The 17,456-nt window shown below is 41.7% G+C and overlaps 1 protein-coding gene across 11 annotated transcripts in view; it reads right to left on the minus strand.

Annotated features, from left to right (window-relative positions):
- sash1a (SAM and SH3 domain containing 1a) overlaps nucleotides 1-17,456 on the minus strand; it is a 146,354-nt gene that overhangs the window by 44,713 nt on the left and 84,185 nt on the right. Inside the window, exon 1 of one of the 11 annotated variants that reach the window (XM_080491345.1) lies at nucleotides 924-1,633. The exons of 8 other annotated variants lie outside the window; for them this stretch is intronic. In XM_080491345.1, coding sequence (XP_080347471.1) covers nucleotides 924-1,031 — 108 coding nt within the window. In that variant the 5' untranslated portion in view covers nucleotides 1,032-1,633. Of the gene's footprint in view, nucleotides 1-923; nucleotides 1,634-17,456 lie in introns of those variants that run through there. 2 more of the 11 variants (XM_080491344.1, XM_080491343.1) reach the window with 2 other exon arrangements.

Consider the following 17,456-nt stretch of genomic DNA (forward strand, 5'->3'; position numbering starts at 1 on the left):
ATAGTGTTTATGTTTGATTTTGAAAGGGAAAAAACAACAAAGATGAGCAATGAGTACAGCCTTGCAGACATTTGCATTAGGGGCAATAAATCCAGAGAAATATTCTCAGTAGCCAGACTAAACCAAATTAACACCTCTGGCTTAGAAGCAGATGAAGTGGCTGCCATACATTTGGTCAGCAGATCAATCACATCTCTACATCCTGTAAAATTCTGTGTTGTTATTACTGTGCCTCCCGATTTACAAGCTTTTAAAAAGTGCAAACGTGTTGAGCATGCAAAACCCAATAACAGAAGTTAGAAAGAAACTAACCAGATGAGGTAAGCTTACACACATCGGAAAATAACATTTGTCATAAAAAATGTCCTTCTGGGATTAATAAAGCATTTTCATTCTATCAAAACCTCTGCTTTGCATTGTAAATCAAATAGTCCACATCATTTCTGTTCGAAGAAACTATTCCACAGAATCTTAACTGCGCTGTGTTGATGGTAGCTATGTTGTCATAGAGCCCAAACTTTGTTTGATACTGACAAACACAAAACTGAGGATTAATGTCCTTGTGGTAAAGTTAAATGAGAAGCATGGAAATGCCACACAACATAAAACACACTGAGATGCGCTACAAAGGGTTAAATCTTCAGCTCAAAACCTACCATACTCCCAATCCACTCCGGCGCCCTAAGCACTCTTTAACTACCTGAAGGAGAACACCAGTGGAGCTACTGGATCAAATACTTTGGCCTTTAAAGACGCACAAAGTGTCGCTGCGCGTGATTTGCATTGACACACAAGCACAGTATGCAAACCACTGTCAGCTTTGAAGATGGGGGTGAAAAATCACGGTTTGTTGTGATCATGGCAGACAATAATCCTCGTTAGCAGCCCCCCCCCCCCCCCCCAAAAAAAAACAAAAAACTTACCAGCATCCCCATTACGTCCGTCCAGAGCTGAGAAAAACTGTCGGAAGCGGCTGCGCCGTCTCCCTGAGGCTCTTCTGGAGACGCACAGGTCCCCTGATCACCCTCCATTATGCGTTTAGGAAGACTTTACTCAAGTCAGATCTGTATGAAGCTGGAGTCCGAAGCCACAGGCTGAGGCCCAGTCGTAAACAAGAGATCCGTGCCAACGCTGCTCCTACAGAATGTTGCCCTTGGCGCACCGGTGAAGTGTTCCAGCATTGCTTGGCACGATTAAAAGTCCAATGCGTAAATTGCGTCCTGACATGTTAACGGAACTCCCACGGCGAGTTGTTTGTTCGACTTGGATATTAAAAAATAGATAAAGACAGGTGGCCTTGTGTCGTGTAGACACACAAGTGATTTTAACCCCCCCCCCCTCGCGAGCGGTTCCCTGCTCCCTCCGCACCGCGCTGATCCGCGCTCGGGTATCAACCAAACCTCACGCCGGGAGGGAAAAGTCGTCCAAGGCGGGCGGAAAAAACTTTTTCGAAAAGTTGTTAAAGTTCCACGATGGCCGTCAAAATAAAAACAAATGAGGAAAGAAAATCTGCCAAAAGTTGCGAAGCGACCACACGAGCGCGTATTTACATTAAAAAAGTGGAGCGAGAGAGAACACAGAGCTAATCCTCCAAACAGTGCGCCTCCCCCCGCCCTCACTTCACCGCACTCTCTTTCTCTCTCACTCACACACACACACACACACACACACACACACACACACACACACACACACACCACACACACACACACACACACACACACACACACACACACACACACACACACACACACACACACACACACACACACAGGGCAGGGTGAACAGCTCCATCGGAGTCACACCATCGACTAATCACATCTTTTCAAGACTCACACGTTCTTCAAATAGTCTGGAAGAGTTGCAATAACAAACCCCTGCAGAATTACTCTTAATCAATTGTTTAGTCGTGTTGTCATCCTTGTTTTGTCTTTACGTTTTCTTTGTTATTTTCAACATCCCCTTTGGTTTGGTCTGTATTGCTGAGTAGAATTGTACTTAAGTTCACCTCAGAATGCAAAGTCAATCATAGTGGTGCTGAGTATTGAGATGGGAATAGCTTGGACAAGATTTCTTTTTATCCCTCTGATTATATTAGATCATATTTGTTGTTATCATCTTGAACATACAACGTGTGACAAAAGTCAGGTTCAAGCTACTTTTTTTTGTAAATAACACATGAACTAGGACACCAGTGTATCACATGTGCGGAAAAAGTACTTTTTAACCTTTTCAGAGATATTTATGGAAATATTATTTTTCATATTTCTATATAATGTCAAGACATAAGAGATTATTACTTTTAAACCCTGAAATATTCTACAATAGCAATGTAAAATGTTCAAATTTCTGATTATCTAAATAAGTGTACTCGTGCCTTTTATACACAGTATTTGTTTCTGATTAATTTCTCAATCATCTGTATTAATCTGCATAAATAGAGTGTGACTGATTTGATTAAAGCACTGTCGACATTGTACCTCTGAAACATGTTTTTCACAGGAAATTTTAATTGCACTCTCCCCTCACTGAAACCTGCAGTTACACCTGACAATTATTTTTCCCAAACAAGTTGAACTTCTGTAATTGTTACAGATAGGCAGGTTCAAACTTGTGGTTGATACAGAATATTCTCAAAAAGTCAAATAGTTCCATTGGTTGTAACAGTGCAGAACTTTTTCTTTCTTCATTTAATCTCATGCTGACATGCCTTCCACCAATACATCTCCCCTTGCCCGTTTTGAATGGGGATTGTGAACAAAGCACATTCTCCACACAATTGTATAGAAAAACAAAAAAAAGAGCATGGGAAAAAAAATGTTTTCAGGGGTGACACGCACAGTGCCCTTTGCCTGCATGAATCCACTCAAAAATAATGGATGACAAGAAAACACTTTTTTTTTTTTTCCCCCCTAAATTGTAACTACCTTTTAAAACAATCTATTGCTTGTTACTGATAATTCAGTGTTTCTGTAGGATTGGCACACATACATACAGAATGCAAACAGCAGGTGGCCTGCAGTGTAACAACACTGTTTTCAGCTCTGCAGATGTCATTTGAATACAAGTGGAATAGAGAGAAACACTTTATGTACAAGCATGAAATTGCACATCTATCCTGTCTGATCAGCCGATTGTTATGCCCCACCAGCAGACCCTCTCCATTGTGAGAGGAGGAGTCCTGAAACTATCTCTGGCTCTCCCTCTTGTTGTCCAGGCCACATTTTCTCAGAGTGGCTACAGCTGCCCGATCCTCTGACACAAGCCAGAAAGGATTAGCGTTGGAGAGACGGAGAAAAGAATCACCGAGCATTTTATCGTTCCTCACTCGGCTTCCTCCGCTGTGGTTTTTGTGACGCCGCATTACTACCTGCACGCAGTTTGCCGGGCCAGACACCAACCACATCAAATCAGAGCATGCAAGGAGAAGGAAAATAATCAGGCAAAAGAGAGCAGACTCTGAAAAATGTCTTCCCACATTCCTTTTGTAGAACCATGCAAAACGCCATCAGTTACACAATAATCCACAAAGATAAAGTTTCAATCCGAAGTGCAAGCAAATAGGCTATTTGATAGCCCCCATTGGGTCAATTAGTTATGGACCAACAGACTCAAGAATTTCACTCATGGACTTATATGTTTGTCATAATAATTGAAATACGATCAAGGTGCGCGCTATATTGTTGTGTTTCTCATTTTAAAGCCATTATTTGTTCAGGGAGTGGTTATGAGGCTTTTCATGAGAAGGAGGAAGAAAGGTGTGGGGATTAACATTAATAATAGTTCTTCTGTAGAACAAGACGGTTGGTTTAAGATCATAGAGTGATCCACAGAGATATTCCAGTCTAGACTTAAGTGGAGTAATTTTCAGCAAAACAAAACACATTTTGAAATTATCTTTGTTCTTTTCCCACACACCAGATGTCCAATTGTGTCCTCTAGGACGCCCCTGGCCTTTCCTTCATACACGGGACCGCGGTTTAAGGTTTGTGTAGGTGAAGAATGACTTTTATAGGCCTTGGATGAGCAACAGCTGCTCGACACCACCTCGCTCACAGTCTAAACACACAGAACACCCTTTTCACACAAGAGCAGCTTTGTTCGGCATCAAGTTGACAGTGCGGGGGTCTGCCGACATCACATATGTAACCTCGGAGTGGCAGCGGCAGCAAGTGGTCCGCGGTGCAATTACGCCATTGCTCCGTGCCTCAGCTCTCATCTGTTCGTGCCCCGCAGTGACCACGTTGTGGTATGTTAGTGTCATGTGAAGGCGTTTCTTACGCTGTCTGTACGTACAAAAGTCTCCTTTAATAAATGTACTGTACCCACATACGAGACAGTGTGACCCCCACATGGGGCGCCTCAAACAAAGAGGTCAAATTGTTAATGAGGAGAAGAGGAAGCCTGTTGACTGAGCACATGCTCATCAAACACTGCCGGTGTGTGGGTGTGTGTGTGTGTGTGTGTGTGTGTGTGTGTGTGTGTGTGTGTGTGTGTGTGTGTGTGTGTGTGTGTGTGTGTGTGTGTGTGTGTGTGTTTAGCTGCCTGCTTTCCTTCTTTTCACACTAACCACTAATCAAGGTGTAGGACTGCCAGACAAGAGGAAGCGAGAGTCACTCCCTACTTGTTTCAACCGATTCTAATTGCAGATTCGCTCCATGTTAAAGTTTCCTTCAAGTGCATTCCTGGATGAGATTCAATGGGAACAATTTGGTCAGAAACCAGGACAAAATGTGCTGCTCGTGAACAAGCAGAAGATGCGCCTGCAGCCAATTAGCCAAGTCTATAGGTTTTGTCGTTAAAAGAGGAACTTCTTTCATGGTTATCGGATTTGCTTTCATGAGAAGGATGAAGTCATGAGTAAAAACTGCTGACGCACTCGTAAGAAACCTAAATACCGTAACCTTTTCCTGACTCATCTCCCGCATCGCAGCGACTTTGACACATCCATTGTCTTTCATCTTTTCTTTCAAGTCCTTCCAGAATGTTGTTCCTAATCGTTACTAATAGTTTCCTTGTCTTATCATGCAGATGATATGCTGATCCTGATATGCTGATCCAATGCTGATTTTATGTGCAGAAAAAGCAGCGTCGTAAAGATTGAGACGAAGCAGACAAAAGGAATTAACCTCAAATCTGTTGAGGAACAATCATATATTCAGTGTTGACATGAATTTGGGATATCTGTCAGGCTTTGCTAGATCTAAAAATGACCATATTTAATTATGTCAGTCACATTTAGTGGTAGAACTTCGTCAGCATTCCCCTTTCATAACATTATTTGTTACCTCTCCACTTACTCTTGTTAATGCTCTATGGAATTTAGACTGAAAAGAAGAGCAGGATCGACTCCTGGAGTCAGTAGAATAAATGAAATCTACGATTCAACTAATCACTTTCCCACGTCCTTTTCTTAACCTACGTCAAAGTTCCCACAGGCAGCTGCAGGGAAAAACATCTGTCAAGGTGGGAGATTCTCTATAAATGCACTTGCCCTGGATTATAGTGTATCAAATGTGTCATTTTCCAATGGAGGGGAATAAGCACGATTATAAGAAAGCCGGGTAGCGTGTATAAACACACCTATTAGAGACCACCATGATCATTGTAAATATTTTCTTAACCACTGACAATAGAACAATAAGCATAATCGGTGCGGTAAGACGCATTTTAAAACACAGTCTCTATTTCCAGCTCTGTGTTGTTGGGAATAGCAGGAGGACGTAAGAAGAAGCATGAGGTGACGAGTGTGGGGTCACGGTGTAAAGAGACAGCAGTCCAGACGCTGAGGAGAAACCTGAAGTACAGGCCGAAAAAGAATGCAGATTACATGAAGGCACGACAGGGTTGGACCTCCCCTGATAGTGAGAGTGACCCTTCCAAGAGGTCATGTGACCCAGTGGTTTAAAAATAACCCCCTTTGGGAGTTAAGACGGGTACTGAGTGATTAACAACCTGGTAGACTGACAGCAAGGTGGAGGAATGTTACATGGCCACACACACTGACACGTGCATGTATACTTTTCTGTTGACACACCTACAGACAGATGTGTTTTCCAGTCGAGATCCTTCACATTTTCAGTATGCAGACACCTTTCCTCAGCTTTGTGCCATTCTCACACGTATCAACTAATTGGACTGAAGTCCTAAACCGATATGCTTTAGTCTTCGACATGCTTTCTCTTGGTGAATAATTGGGATCACGATTTTCACATCATTAATTCCCCCGGTCAAAGGCCCGGCGGTTTTATGGCCTTTTCTTTGAATCGGTCTAAGAGTGAGCGATTGTTCTTGCCATTCATCCCCGTGCATATCGGTGTGCTTATGTTTATCCCAAAGTGTAATAAATGTGTGTGTGTGAATGAAGAGACGGCAGGCAGATCAGCCCTTCAGTGCTTCACACGCCGCTGAGTCTTGTGTAGGAGTTATTACACAAGCCCAATTAGCATGACAACTAATTACTGTTTCTTTGGTCCCCTCCCCCAGCTAAGCAACTCATTAAATTAAATCAACATGCTGGTCTTTCTACTGAAAGCAAGGCTTTAAGGGAGTCATATAATGATCAGCTGGCGCTCGCTGTTTGTGTGTTCTCCGTATTACTTTTCATAGGGCAGTCAACCGTAACACCGGGGCGCTTTGAAACCGGGAACAATGTTAACTTCTCATATCAACACAGGACTTACCACTGGGCTGGAAGGGGAGAGAAAAGCAGAAAGAGAGATGACCACTGAGCGAGGGCGAGATAAGCAGGCGGAGTGATATGCATGGGCAGCAGGGAGAGTGCAGAGAATGACAACAAACAGAACCATGCAAAGAAAACAACAACAAAAAAACCAAGATGAAGGTCAGCATGAGTCATGAGGTGCATATGATAACCGGCTGTGAGCTACACCATATATACTGTCAGGACTTCTACAAACAGCTCATTCAGGGTGCGGCCAGTCAGAAGAAACAAGGACTTAAAGGGCTATTGTCAACTCAAATAAGTCTGAATCTCACAGAATGATTATCTTATAGCAAAAAAAATGTGGATATTCACAATGTTTGTAACAACATGACCTTCTGACACCATTGTGCACCCGTTAGAGCGCGTACTTTCTTCATGCAGTTCGGGTTGATACTTTTTGCAAAAAGTTGGTAAATGACATATGTACATTCAAACATACATACAAACCAATAAACAAATACGCGCAGACAAAAACACAACCTTTCCCCCGACTTTCGTTGGCAAATGTAACAAACGAAACACTTTCATTGGCGCTCACCTCTCTATGTTCTTCTAATGCAATTAAGTGAATTTCACATTGTACGAGAGCAGTCATGCGTTGGTCGACTCTCTTTGCCGATATGCACACACTCTCTATTAAATTATGCCTCCCACAACTGCAAGCACTTAATAGTTGTTATTTCAAGTTCTTATCCATCCTTTCAGTGGCGTATTAGTAATTCCAGGTCCCTTTCATGTGCTTTGTGTTGAAATAGCACTAATGCAAAAACAAAGCATATTTCTGCTAAGCCCCAAATTCCTGGATTCTCAATGCAGTGCATGCCTCTGTGACCATGTGGTCGGTGATTATGTTACACCATTGTGTGTATGCAAGTGCGCGAGCATTGAGTTCAGGGTGTTTCAATCAGGCCCGACTGAAAGGACAGATGTTGTTATGGATGTAAGCGAGCTTATAATATCACGAGCAGCCCTGTGTGAAAGGCTACGAGTCCTTAAACGGAGGGCACAGTTGGCATATTTGAACTGGGTGGATGTGTGCAGGTGGGAGTGTGAATCGGAGGAAGCAGCGAAGAAGGAACAAAATTACGTCTTTGTCAGCGTGGTGTCCACAGGTGTAAATGGAAATAACAAGAACGCGGTTTGTTTGCTTGTTTGCTGGAGCGGCTCCGCAGGTGCAGCCGGCGCAGATGTGTCGGTCTCACTGTGGGATGGAGGTCATGCGACTCGGAAAAGGCAGCTGTGCTGGTGTCAGGGTGGCACTGCCAGGCTGACGGCTCATGTCGAGTATGTCATCTCACTCTGTGTACCGAAGGTCTGCACTGGATGTACAGTTTCAGAACAGTGTCACGCTTTAGAGAAAGCAGACAAAATACTGTCACCATGAAACCACGCACACAAAGAAACACAGTTCCGTTCAGTCTTGCAGGTCAGAAAATGCTATAAATTTTTGCTTCGTCTCACAAAAATTTGGGTTTTATTTGAACTTGATAGGGCAGAATGTGAAAAGACAGTCTTTTTGGGCAAAACAGGTTCTAATCCTGCTGTGGTTTTCTAGATAGTAGCCTTACACTGTGCATAATATGCATTAATTTCATTTCTAGCTTTATTCAACTTAGTGTTGTAGGATGCTGGAACTGATTTCAGCTGTGGGTGAAATGGACTACAACCTACATATGTCACCACTAGCCAGTTTGCAACAGACAGACAGACAGATAATTCACAGCTACGTGTTATATAAAGTGCTCAATTATCTTCAAACATTTTTTTATTTTTTTTTTGAGGGAGGGAATCAGACTACCCAAAAAACAACCGAAAAGAAAACCCATGCATACACAGGGAGAACATGCAAACTCCACATGGTAGCACGTTCTCACTATGAGTGGGTGACGCAAAGCATGTCATAGTAATGAACAGAATGTGAAGGAACACCGGTTGTAATGTGAAAGCCATCAGCGTGAAATGTGTCCGGGATAAACTGAAGTTAAAAAATATATTTCCCAATTGCCCTTTCTTGATATTCCACTTTGCACCACTAGGTGGTACGTCTCACTACTTAAGTGGCATCACACAGATTTAACATATTGTACCTTAAAGCAAACATGTTTATCACATTCATATCTTTGCTGACCTAATGCATGGAATTAGATTTCTTAAAAAAAAAACTTAACATTATGAGTATAGCTATATGGTGTTTATAGATTGTAAATTGAGCTTTTTAAACTAACTTCAGTCAGAAGGTTTAATCTGAAAAAGACTGAAAACAAAAAAATTTTGTTTATCAATCAAATCTTGAAATCACCCCAAAAACTTTGGGGATTATTTTCCCAGTCAACTTTTTTTTATCACTTTTCTAAACCCTTTTAAAAAGCTACTTTTCACTGTTTACATCAAAGTCCCTCATACAGCTCTGAATGTAGGCGTCAAGGTGGGACAGAGTGCTTCCCTCTGCTGTTGACAAGTATCCTTACAGGCCACATGGCTCATGCAGGACACTGAACTGTCTATAAAATTCTTCCACACCCTTTAATGTAAGCCAGCCTGCCATATGTTAGCCCCAAAGCAAAGCACAGTAAAAAAAAAAAAAAAATTTAAATCTGCTTGGCCTCGATGTCATTAATGAGCCCATGTGCTGTGAACATACTGTGTAATTAAGCAGTGCGGTTTCAACCAAAGCTCAGTTATATAGTGTGTATTTCAGGTTTAAAGAACTCCAATAAATGCAGAGAAACATGAACATGCTCCAGCTTTTAAAGCCCAGATACAGCAGCTTGCGTTCACTCTAAAGTTGTAAGACAGTAGCCAGTAGGGCTCCATAAAATGTTATATGGGCCTGTTTCTGCTTTGTTTCTCCACCTAAATACTCTCACCTGTTGTTTTATCAGAATTCTGTTGCACGACACATAACAGAGAGAAGTCTAACGGATTGAGTCTTGAAATAGGTGAAAAGTAAGAGGCGTTCCTGTCATTTTTAAAGACAGAAAACACTGAAGTCCTGAATATTGAGAAAGATAGACTGGGTCTTGCGAAATGTGGTATCCCTGGAAAACACACACACAAACACTGATACACACTGAGCAGTGAAATTGATATTATGTTGAATTAAAGCCAAACACACATATTCCGCACTATGTTTCATGAGGATTTACAGCTTCATATCATGTCGTACGCTAGCGGCAAAATACTGCAGACTGACATTCGGTTCTGTATTAGATGTTATAATAACCTGTTGCTCAGCCAGCGCAGGGCTGCTGTGGTACAGCTTTCTATAATCACTGTCAGTATTCGCGCAGCCATCATATATTTCACGCACGACTTGTGACACATGATTTGTCACACACGCATTTGGCCGTCTGCACATTACAGGCAAATGACCTGCCTTGCTGACACGCAAAAAAAGATTCTTCTAACTTGCAGAGGTGGATGCATATCAAAACCTCAGTGCAGAGGGACTTTCAACACAAGCATGTGACTGATTGCTCAGCGCTGTTTAAAGTCATACTGTTAAAGGTATTGGGAGGTACTGTGCCAGTGATGATGAATCATTTTCCAAAGCTATTATTCAGCTTCATGAGGCAAAAGGGAAAAAATGTTCCAGAGCTTGCCTGTTTCACAAAAACAATCTATTCAACTGAAGATAACTGTTATTATATTAAATTGTAAGTATATAGACACAAGGCTCCTGCACACGGAACTAAACCCAAATCCATTTTTAGACAACCTGCTGAAGACAGGCAGTCATAACTTCACTCAGGTAACTCGAGTGTCAGCAGACCGAGTTAAACAGGTAATGAAATGTGGCTGAGATGGATCCGCAGTCGCACAGAATAAATTCTATATTTATGCCTCATTCGGCACTGCAGATCGAAAGGGGAGCTGAATCTGTGAAAAGTTAAAAAACAAAGGACAATTTGAATAAAGAACGAAACAAATAAGTGAAGAAAATCTATATAATCAGCTAAATTAATGAGAAATTGACAGAAAGTCAAATACAAACATACGTATCAAAATATACCATTCGCCAACATCATAGCACAACCTTTTTATATTCCCTCCCTAAGGCTGGAAGACCAGTTATGTGGTTTCATCAATGCCTCAATAAGTTACACAGTCCATTCTGAAAATGTATGGGAATGTGAAAACATTTTATAGTTTTTTTATATTCAAAAATACACATGATTAGTACATTGTCTAATTAAATCATTAATAACAAACAAAGCTTTCAGGGTTTACTGTGTGTGTGTGTGTGTGTGTGTGTGTGTGTGTGTGTGTGTGTGTGTGTGTGTCCGGTTGGCTTTCTACTCGGAGCTCAACCACACAACACACAAACATAATGCAAGCTCAGCTCAACCACTGTAGCCCTCCACTTTCACAGGAATTTCCCCCCATTTTACCCCAGAGGATCCTGCTTACACGGACAAAATATGAAACCAGCGGCGGCGTTAAACCTCAAAAACACACTTGTATATTTTCCTAATTCCGGGGCGGGGGGGGGGGGGGGGGGGGGGGGGGGGGGGTTATGTGGCGACGTACAAGCCAGTGGTCAAACCAGTGACACCGGCAAAACAATTTCTGTGAGTGAGTTATTCAACACTCATCCTACAAACAATACTGACGGATTAAATATTGATTTGTTGTATTTCTCTGCATGTCTTCAGCTGAATCCAACATCGTATGATAAAAAAAAAAGTGTTTTATATGTCAGTTTCATTCAAAGCGAACTAACCTTCACCCATGTGAAATAGTGTCTAAATACAAAAAATGGAAGAAGACCGTCTCTAAAGGAAGACTTGGCAAAAACATTTATCTGAAGTAAGAATGCATTAATCGATAATAACTAAACAAGTCCATTAATCTAACAGAGCCTTTGGTGTCAGAGCTCAGCAGTGCGGTATATAACTGCAGTTACATCCAGAGACCTTGATAAGTCATTAATATTGATTTTTTTATATATTTTTTTTATCTTTAAGTATAAATATTTGAGCTCTATCATGATGGAAGGTGGGAGGATTTCACTCTGTGATAAGCCGGCTCCAAAATGGATTTAGAGGTAACCATGGTGACGACACAATGCTTGGCATACGGTGTGCCGGTGGTTGCTTCAGCCTGACGAGACCTCATTATGGGCTGGTGGGGAGTCCTGCCTGAAATCTCTGGTCCAGACAGTCACTCAGACCTAATTAACACACCTTTCTGACTCACTGACTCCATTCCTCACCGGCCTCTGTTATCCATGCCCCCACAGATCTTATCAGTGTGGAGCCTGAGCCGACATGCTACCATGTGCAACAACAACAACAAACAAACAAACAAATCTTACTCCCAAGCTGATAAATTAAACAAATGGAGCAGTTGGTGGTCATTAGCTTTGTGGGATTAATCATTGTCCTTCCAGTCTGGGTGAGAGGCCAGCCAGTGAAGAGCCTGATCCACTGCCCCCCTCGCTCTCTTGGAAGAGTGCAGCTTCTCTGGAGCCAAGACATCTCAGTGGGACCAGAAGCAGCACAAAGGTTAATTGACCCACTGAGATTAAGTTCATGTTGGGATAAAAACACGTTCTGGGCTGCAGACGGGAGTGTGTCGAGCAAAGACACATTTTTAAACAGTACGGTCTGTATTTGAGTAGATTCTAGTGGTCAGATGGGTTTTAAAAGTTATGGAGGGTTATAGCCAGTAAAAAATAGAGCAACTGTCAATTAATTTATTGCCACGTTAAAAACATCCCTGCGAATTGAAAAGACACATTCAATACCTGAATCAGAAGCATGTTGTTTTTTTCTCCTTATAAAACACTTGGATTGGTTATCAATAGAGAACCTATTTCCCGCTACAGGTTCTGAGAGCAAACCCTGCTGCTGCGGAGTGGAGAATATGGACGGTCAGGATGATGAGGGCCCCGCAGGACACCCAAACAAACACAAATAAACACGTTCACAGGAGGCCCGTCTTGGCTCCAAAGTTTTGTGCTGCAGGGCTTGGTGCCGGGCCCATGCTGGCCAAACAACGATCCATATATTGCAGTGGAAAGCTGGCATTTAGCCGAGGCCACGGTGGTATTTACCTTTCTTCGCCGGGCTCCTTCAATCTCCCTGCTATCAAAACCATTACCATAGCATAAATCCATCATTCACTGGCACGACTCCCCTCAAAAAAATACCAGGGTTTGTAAACTATGCAGCTCCCTAACAACCTCTAAACTGAAGCATCAACAACCATGCAATGTTACTGGAGAAAATTAGGGCATTGGTTTTCGATGGAGTAAAACTTCCTTTAAATGAGACTGGGGGAAACATGACAATAAAACGAGGCAGACACAGCAAAAGAAAGACATTCTGAGTTAATAGTCACAAGTCTGTCACACACAACAAACAGAAAAACGTGGGATTTAGTTATTTCCTTTCTTCTATTTTCTCGACGCAGACTTTCTTTTCCCCTCCTTCACTGTGTCAGAGTCTGGGAATTATTGAGGGACAGCTGCAAATTGATCTGCTCCAGATGATGCCACTGCAGAAAACTACCAAAGTACATATGGTGCGTAAAACGTCTTGAGATTTCAAAATACTTTCACCTGTTTGAAGCCTCCTACATCAGGTCTGAGGAGGAGATAACAAACAAATTCAGAATTAATGAGGCGGATCTTCGAGTGGAGCGTGTGTGTGCGTGTGTGTTTGTCATTTTCCAAATAGATTCTTTTCCAACAATGTATCTCGTGCATTGTAATAGCCACATGTACATAGACATGTACAGCAAGTTATTTTTCTACTACTGACCAGTCACTTAGTAAACATCATGACTAAAAAGAGGATTTTAAAGCAACTAGGCACCAACAGGATGATTTATTTCAAACCTCTGATTCTCAGCCACTATGCAGCAACACAAAGCCCAAAAACATTTGTTCCGTTTCAACATGATCCCTGATGCTAATATCGATTTAGGATTAAATGTATACCAGGAACACATTTACTCACCGCCCATTGAAGCTCAACAAGATTGCAGGGATCAAGGTATGGAGCGCACAGACTCAATAATCCACTTTACTTTGCACTGCCTTACACGGAAATGTCACTGGGGCTGGAATAAAAAGCTGCCCAACTTACTTCCTGTCCAAACTTTAGCTCAGTCGTAACCTCAAGTAGACTCCTGATTCAGTCTGTTTATGCAGGAAAATGACTGGCATGAGAAGGACATGGGCATGTGGTGGAAACATGTTTTTCAGCTGTGGCCTGGTTTTCGGCAATGATGTAATGGCAATAAGAAAAAGGTGGGAGACTTTACAACACTCTTAACTCTACAAAAGTTGGGATTTTTTCGGGAGCGGAGGGAGAAACAGGACAGTAAAATATCGACAACAGGAAAGTAATAAGAAACAAGTGGCAGATATTGAAGACAGGAGAAAGTTTCTAAATTGGTGGCATGTGGGTCCAGGGGGCAGGACAGGGTAGGACAGGGCAGGGAATTTACTCTCCACATCTGGAGCAACAGCTCCCCCTGGGGCAAGGCACAGATAATACATGTCATCTCTCATGGAGTCAAAGCATGACTAACATTGAATGTGAGACATCATTGAACGGTTGATACAAATAATCTGGTTTTTCCAGAGGAAGCAGTTACTTCCTCAGAAAGACGTATCAAATTGATAGATAAAATCCAAACAGGACAGTAAACTGAAACAAAGCATTCCTTTACATTCAGAATATGTTTCACCTTATGTTTACAAAATTTCAATTGTATAACAGCTACTCAACACAGGCCCATCAGTGAGACATCAGTCTAAAGCAAAAGCACAATTCCCTTCGGATTAAGTGGTGCCGGCTTAAACAACAGGTTCATGCACCCGATAGCACACATGTGCTTGCAAATGAACAGACACACTGTGCTAATAACTACCAGTACACACATTCCTGATCTGTATCCATGGATGTGTTTGTTGGAAGTGCAATTATTTTTTTTTTCCAGTCATGGCACAGCTGTCCAAGGAAGAGGCAACCATTCATTTGTGGATTTACTGCTTCTTGAATCCTGGATTGACCCTCTGCCAACCTGGACAGGTCAGCCATTGTGGGGTGGGTGGATGAGCCATGTCCATCACCACGGCACTGAAGCTGTTGTGTACATATATAAAAAAACAACAACAACCTCAATCTAATGTGTTCAAATATCAGCAAATATACACGGTTGCCAACAACATCGTTCACCGTGAACACAAATGCCTGTGCAACCCAGTGGAAAAAGCCACAGAACACATGTGCCAGATGCCAAAATCCTCAGACTGACGAGCATCACAAATGGCTTCGCTTCCAGGAATCCATTGACTTGTAAAGAGCATTATTTTAATTGCAGCATGCAGGATGTTTCATTGCAATCCTGGATTTAGGGGGTACACTTACTAGCCCACAGATAAATATTAGTTATGCTGAATATGATTTATCAAAATGTACAAGTCCAAATATGACCATGCAGCTCGGGAAGAAAGAAAAAAGGCTTGAGGTTTAGAAATGTGTGATGTGTGCACTCAATACTGGCTTCCTTCCATTTCCTGCCACTTCAAGAATAATTACATAACACGACAGCCAACTTTCATGGAAATACGTAAAGTTGTCATCTTCTTTATTGTTCAGATTGTCAGAATTTGTGATGAAGTATGTCCAAAAATGAATGATGGGTAATCTATAAAAGAATCTATTTATACACATATTATGAGACATTGTTGCCTCATACAAAGCCAGTAAGTGCAAATAGATTTCTTGCTGACATTTTATTTTTGATAAAAATACTTACCAAGGATGTTATTGTTTTGGTGGCTAAAAGTAATTGAAATGAATTTAATAAGTTAACTGGAGCTAAGGCTTATGAGTACAAATGCATGATCTATTTAACAGTGCGAGGCTTGAAACGGAAATAACACAAACTGCTTCAATCATAGCTTGAAAAGGTCAGTCTCAAAATATCCCCAGCACTTTGGTGAACATGTGGCGAGTGTGACTTTGCATGTCAGAGGTCCCGGTCGTGTTGCACACTCATGATTTGTGATGTATGTGAAGCATCAGACAAAGGAGGTAGGGGAGGGCGCTCGGCGCGGCTCTACATATTAGTGCAGATACAGAGTGTGAGAAAATCCTAAAAGTGAACGCTGGCTGCAGCTGATATGAGTCCCAGAGGACTTCCCCTCTGTTGAGGTCATCCTTCGCACTCCTCGAACGCTCGTACATCAATGCTGACTTCACCACTGCTCCTGGCCAAGCCCGTTGCCACCGGCAACACTAACAAGAAAAAAGCATGTATGGTGTTGAGCATGCTCATCAGATTTTATTGCCATTTTCATAAAGAAATGGCTGATGTTGTCATATCAGACATTCGCCACATAAGCTGAAACATATTCAGTTAACACAGATGAGCTCCATACACACAGTCTGGGAGGAAATATGCAATTCTAAACACTCTAAAATGAAACTGTACTTGTGGCAAAGCAGCAGATTAACCTAAGAAGAGCTAATCATTTGATTTGATGTGCTTTTGTTTTGGTACATACGTGTCTCTGTGTGTTCCTATATCCTTTCCTGTTCCCCCTGCTGTGACAGTCGGTGCTTGAAATCCTGAGAAGTGAGGCGGCAGTGCCAGCAGTAATCAGAGCTCTTTGTGTCCAGACATAGAGTCAGGCTTGAATCAGGGTATGTTCTCTTTTCGCCGAGAATAGTCGTAATCCTCTCATCTCAACATGATGTGTAACCTCTGAAATGCTGAAAACTTGGATTTTACCTGGCCTCTGACTTGTTTCAAAATAGACTTTATTCGCTTTAAAAGCCTTCTTAAGTGGTAACCACAAAGCCACAGTCAATCATTTAATGTATCCAGCGATAATGATTCAAGCATACTGTATGTTTGCCTATGCTAAACCCATATATTACATTTAAGAACATCAGAACATGATAAATCTATTCCAGACTACAGAATTACCACTAAAATTAACAATTCAACATTGAGAAATATAACCCACACATACTCTGCCTCAGACTGTGGAAGTCCATACCACACATGAAAAACACAATCTGACCGTGGGAAGAATGTGTCGAGTGATCACTCACATGCACACATAGAAGAAAAACCCATGTAAAATAAAAAAACAATAAAAAATTGCAAGATTGCTTTCCGCAACATTTATAAGCCTTTTTAAAATTCTTGCATCATGTTGCATATACTGCACTTGCCAAAACTGACTTCAATATAAGACTGAAATGAAGATGCAAACATGAGCAGTCAGGAGCACATTACTTCCACACTTGCCTCTAAGCCAGCTAAAGCAGACTAGTCATGTTCACTTTTTGTGTCTTGACATAAAATGCCTTGGCTCACAAAACAAATCCTAATGCCGCTGTTTTTATGTATGAAAAAAATATGCTTGTAACCCAGATTTAAATATGCCTCAGCAATGTTTACCAAGGGAATGAGTGCCTATGTAATTGTAACCAGCTGCTGCGATGAATTTTAGTAGGTTGGAAAGCTCATGAAATTGTTCATGATGGGACTGCAAGAGAGAGTGGTGGCATTGCAGATGTTAAACATTAGAACAAATATACTGTACAACTCTTTCTACTTTCAATGAGGTACAAGGTAGTGATACGTGCATAGTTTTCATATTTGCCAATGCACAGATATGGGTATTTCTTCTTACAGTCTGTATGACATCATGACCCCTCTCTCAGATGCTTTAATCTTCCTTGGAGTGACTCTGATT

This window comes from Lipophrys pholis, assembly GCF_963383615.2.
Source record: "Lipophrys pholis genome assembly, chromosome: 21".
Taxonomy (NCBI): Eukaryota; Metazoa; Chordata; class Actinopteri; order Blenniiformes; family Blenniidae; genus Lipophrys; species Lipophrys pholis.